This window comes from Taurulus bubalis, assembly GCF_910589615.1.
Source record: "Taurulus bubalis genome assembly, chromosome: 5".
NCBI lineage: Eukaryota > Metazoa > Chordata > Actinopteri > Perciformes > Cottidae > Taurulus > Taurulus bubalis.
In genome coordinates, this window is record NC_136593.1 from 2,709,941 (window position 1) to 2,715,242 (window position 5,302).

Consider the following 5,302-nt stretch of genomic DNA (forward strand, 5'->3'; position numbering starts at 1 on the left):
AGGGAACTCCGCTGTTATCGCGAGATCTTCCTCCCGCGAGATCATAACAAAGCGATAGCTTCTGGCCCGACTGTATCCGGTCCACTGAAACCCACTTCCGCCACAGCTATGAGCTAGTAAGTAATAATTATGAGATATTAAGTCATAATTTTGAGATATTAAGTCATAATTATTATAGTAAGTCGTAAATATGAGATACTAAGTAATAAATATGATGTACTAAATCATAATTATGATAGTTTTATTTTTTAATTGTATTTATTATGATTATGAAGTCATAATGGTGAGATACTGAGTAATAGTTGTAATAGTAAGGCAAGGCAAGTTTATTTGTAGAGCACATTTCATCAACAAGGCGATTCAAAGTGCTTCACATAAAACCATTAAAAGCATCAAAACATAATGCAGAAGAAAACAAGATTTAAAAATCATTAAGAACATTCATTTTAAAACTGTAAAAATCTGTAAAAAAGCAACAAAAAAAAATTAATAAAAGTTGCAGTGCAGTTTAAGAAATAAAATGCAGTAGTGAGATGCATAAATTGATTAATATCCTTGAATCTGGTTCAGTTAAAGGCAGCAGCAAACAGAAAGGTCTTCAATGTGGACTTAAAGGAGCTGAGGGTCTCAGCAGACCTGCAGCTTTCAGGACCTTCTTCCAGATATGTGGAGCAGAAAAGCTGAACGCTGCTTCTCCATGTTTAGTTCTGACTCTTGGAACAGAAAGTAGACCCGTCCCAGACGACCTGAGGGGCCGGGATGGTTCATAAGGTAGCAGCAGATCACAAACATACTTAGGCCCTAAACCATTCAGTGCTTTATAAACCAGCAGCAGGATTTTAAAGTCAATTCTTTGTTTGACAGGGAGCCAGTGCAAAGACCTCAGAACTGGACTGATGTGATCCACTTTCCTGGTCTTAGTGAGGACTCGAGCTGCAGCGTTCTGAATCAGCTGCAGCATTCTGATTGACTTTTTACAGAGGCCTGTGAACACACCGTTACAGTAGTCAAGTCTCCTGAAGATAAATGACCTGTGAACACACCCTTACAGTAGTCAAGTCTCCTGAAGATAAATGACCTGTGAACACACCGTTACAGTAGTCAAGTCTCCTGAAGATAAATGACCTGTGAACACACCGTTACAGGAGTCAAGTCTCCTGAAGATAAATGACCTGTGAACACACCGTTACAGTAGTCAAGTCTACTGAAGATAAATGCATGGACAAGTTTCTCCAGATCCTGTTGAGACATAAGTCCTCTAACCCTTGATACATTCTTCAGGTGGTAGTAGGCTGATTTTGTAATTGTCTTGATATGGCTGTTCAGGTTGAGGTCTGAATCCATAACTACACCTAGATTTCTGGCTTGGTTTGAGGTTTTTAACATTAGTGATTGAAGCTGAGCGCTGACAATTACTTCTGTTTTATCTTGATTTAATTGAAGAAACTTCTGGCACATCCAGTCATTGATTTCTTCAATGCATTTAGCCAGCCTTTGTATGGGACTATAGTCCCCTGGTGATATAGTTATGTAGATGTGTGTGTCATCTGCATAATTATGATAACACACGTTGTTGTTTTTCATAATCTATAAATCTCTCTTTATAGATACCACAGTGAACCTGGAGATTAGTTAATTAATTAGAAGTCATAATAATGAGATATTATGTAATAATTGAGATAGTAAGTAATAATGAGATACTCAGTCATTATTTTTAATAAAATGTCTCACAATGACTTGCCAGGATCTTTATTTATTTTCCATCAGTGGTAGAAATGGGCTTCCATAACAATCAGGCTGGAACAAGAAGATGTTCATAATTATTATGAGATGACCAGTTTCTATGATAATCACCAGTTTTATTTTCTTTGATCATTATTCTTCTTTGCTTGGGCAACACAAATATCTTCCCGTCATTCCAATGGAGCACATTGAAATGTAATGAAAGCAGGAAGTAAATGAACCTCACAGGCTGATGCACATTACAGACTACAGAGATGACACAGTTGTGCAGCTCTTGGATTCATTTTCAAATTTTTTTATTGTTCAAGTCACACAACCTGCAGGAGCTCCACACACCTGCGCTGGTCTTTATCTCCTTGTGAGGACTCATGCTGCGTTCAGGGACACTCAAACATGTGATGTTGTCTTCCTGTTTCTGACTCCTTAATGACAAAACGATAATCTCCTCCTCTTTTGGCTGATGTCATCAGTCTCTTTGGGACGTCACACGGTGACATCGTCAGTTTCCTGTCAGCCAATCAGATGTCGTCCTGCTCCGCTCGCTCTTTGGAAGAAACCCACCTGCTGACGATCACTTCCTGTTGACAGAAAACACCTTTTTTTAAAATCAGCAACTACTCCTTCACATGCACCATTATTTTCCTGTCGATCAACTAATTAATTATCTTTCCTGTCATCTACCTGAACCTTCAGTCTGCTCAGGCAGACAGGTGAGTCCAGCTCAGCTTCCGATAGGTCGGCTGGATGGATGATGTAACACAGCATCAGCTCCTGTGAAACAAACAGAAAGAAATAAAACTAACCAACTAATTCAAACTAAAATCTCACCCAATGTGACGTCAGACGACTCGTTACCTTGGAGACGTTGGTGGTGATCCTGCTGAGCGCTGCCAGAGAACGCCACGAAAACGGACGCAACGTCGAGCCCTTGAAAGCATCGTCAACCCGCTCAATTACAACCGAATAACTACGGGAAGAGGAGACAGAGAGAACGGTGAACGTGTTTTTGTTTTTTTAATCACAACATTATTTTAGTTTGAGGGTTCAGACTTGTTTTTCAGGTTGGTCTGAGTTGTTGTCCACCGTGACCCTTTACATCCTCCATATTTTGTGTGTGTGTGTCTTACCTGGCATGGTAGAAAGGTGGTCCTTTCCTATACAACACTGAAAACACACAGAAAAGAGAATCATGTAAATTGTGACATACTGAATGTGTATCTTCAGGCTCCGCCTACTGTGCTCTGATGATTGACAGCTGGCAATGATGTGTTCAAGTCACCTCAGACACCGGAGGATCATGGAACTGATCCCAGCTCCATACTGGTTTCTAACTCTTACAGGGAAACTGTATCAGAGTGTGTGTGTGTGTGTGTGTGTCTTACTGAGGTCCACGCCGTACTTGGCCCCGCCCCCTCCTTTAGGGACCCACCCCCGGCTTCGACAGTGCTGATAGGCTGCGAACGTGCTGACAAAGTCGGGCCTCATGGAGCGGAACTCTCGCCACAGCTGGATGATTGACAGGGGCTCCTGTCCAATCACAGAAGAGGACATGGTGGCGTCATTAAATAAGTGAAAGGACGTTTTATTTGTTATTTATTGACTCGTGAATCAAAAATGTAGAAACAGGAAGTCAAACAAAACAAGAAAATACAATTCACTCAGACAGTTACCTGGTTCAGGTAGACAGACAGACAGCCCAGACTGTAGACCAGGAAGAATGCCTGTAGGTGCAGACAGACAAAATCAGATCGCTATTAGAATCTGCCAGCAGCTGAGGCTCATGGGTAATGTAGTATTTATAGACAGAAACAAGCTGAAACAAAAAGTCTAACGCATGTGACGGTTAGTGGTGCGATACCTCCTCCAGACTGAGCTGCAGGTACTCTGTAAGAGAGAAAGGAGTCCGCCGGACCTCCCTGACCTCCCCACACACCTGCAGACACACACACACACACACTGATTATACACAACAACAACACACTTGCACACCATTGTACATTAATAGTTTGAGTTTTAACACTTTGTCGTCTGAGTGAAGGTCAAAGTCAAGATAACAATAAACATAAAAGTCTGCAGACTCACTTTGCTGTCAGAGACCACGAGGACAAAACCAGGACCAGGAACCAAGGGATCAGGATGAGGATCAGAGTCAGAGTCAGAGTCAGAGTCTGGGTCTGGGTTGAGGTCAGGGTCGGGGTCAGATTCCTGGTCTGAGCTGGGATGAGGATCAGGGTTGAGGTCGTGGTTTTGCGGGTCCGACCTGAAATGTTAATTAATAGTCAGACTCCTCTGAACAACAATTAGAATTATTTTGTGATAATAAACACGCCGAATTTAGCGGAACACCCGACTGATCTTAAAAGTGTGACGTTTTGGTTTCTGAGTGTGTATATGTGTGTGTACACAAAGCAGAATTATAAATTAGCAGTTTGGTGACAGCGAAGAGAACCAGTGTACCTGCAGTGTCTCTTGGCCTCGGGCTCGACCTCTGACCCCGGCCTCTTAGTGCGGGGACAGGCTCCCCCATCTGGCTCCTCCCCTCCACTGCCCTCCCTCCTCACGTCCTCCATCCCTACAGGCTGAGAGAGGCTGAGCAGGGTTTGATTGACAGCGTCTTCATCCAATCCCCGAGCAGAGAGAGCGGCCCTCGCCCAACTGAGGAGCTCTTCGTATCTGCAGGAGAAGAGGAAGAGGATGTGATGTCATCATGTGAACAGACAGGATGTGTTGTCGTCATGTGAACAGACAGGATGTGATGTCATCGTGTGAACAGACAGGATGTGTTGTCATAATGTGAACAGACAGGATGTGATGTCATAATGTGAACAGACAGGATGTGATGTCATCATGTGAACAGACAGGATGTAATGTCATCATGTGAACAGACAGGATGTGAACAGACAGGATGTGATGTCATCGTGTGAACAGACAGGATGTGATGTCGTCATGTGAACAGACAGGATGTGATGTCATTGTGTGAACAGACAGGATGTGATGTCGTCATGTGAACAGACAGGATGTGATGTCTTCATGTGAACAGACAGGATGTGATGTCACTCACCTGGACTGTGAGACGACAGGTAGGAACAAACCTTTGTGTTCTGTAACAAAACCAGAGAGCGGCTGACTGCAATGAACAGCACTGATTGGACTAGACTGATGATGAGGTCACATGGGGCGTGAACTCACGTTCCCATTGGTCAGAGATGCTGTGGTCCGGTCTCGCTCTGGACAGGACGCCTTTTCCAAAGTAACCCTGGAACAAGACAAGACCGTGATGTGGACTAACTGAGACCTGGTGTCACACAATGCGGACTAACCCAGACCTGATTTCACATGATGCGGATGATCTCAGACCTGGTTTTACATATTGTGGACTAACTCAGACCTGGTTATAGATCTTCTGGATGTGGTCCGGATGACAGACCAGCACGTGTTGGTTGATGAGCTCCGCCCGGAAGTCGCTCCTCTCCTCCGGGCTGCGGCTCACAGGCAGCGGGGCCACGTACTCCTCGTGCACGCGTGCGCGTCTCCGCGGAGCCCGAAACTCGGCCTGCAT

The 5,302-nt window shown here is 43.9% G+C and overlaps 1 protein-coding gene across 1 annotated transcript; it reads right to left on the reverse strand.

Moving 5' to 3' along the window:
* Positions 1-2,005: 2,005 nt before the first annotated feature.
* tsen2 (TSEN2 tRNA splicing endonuclease subunit) lies at positions 2,006-5,302 on the reverse strand (the record flags this gene model as incomplete). The annotated part of the gene is made up of 12 exons (XM_079218012.1): positions 2,006-2,321; positions 2,425-2,514; positions 2,599-2,710; positions 2,871-2,907; positions 3,126-3,270; positions 3,414-3,464; positions 3,602-3,676; positions 3,826-4,003; positions 4,201-4,416; positions 4,805-4,844; positions 4,933-4,999; positions 5,132-5,302. The coding sequence occupies 12 exons, from the start codon at positions 5,300-5,302 to the stop codon at positions 2,262-2,264; spliced, it is 1,242 nt and encodes a 413-aa protein (XP_079074138.1). The 3' UTR covers positions 2,006-2,261.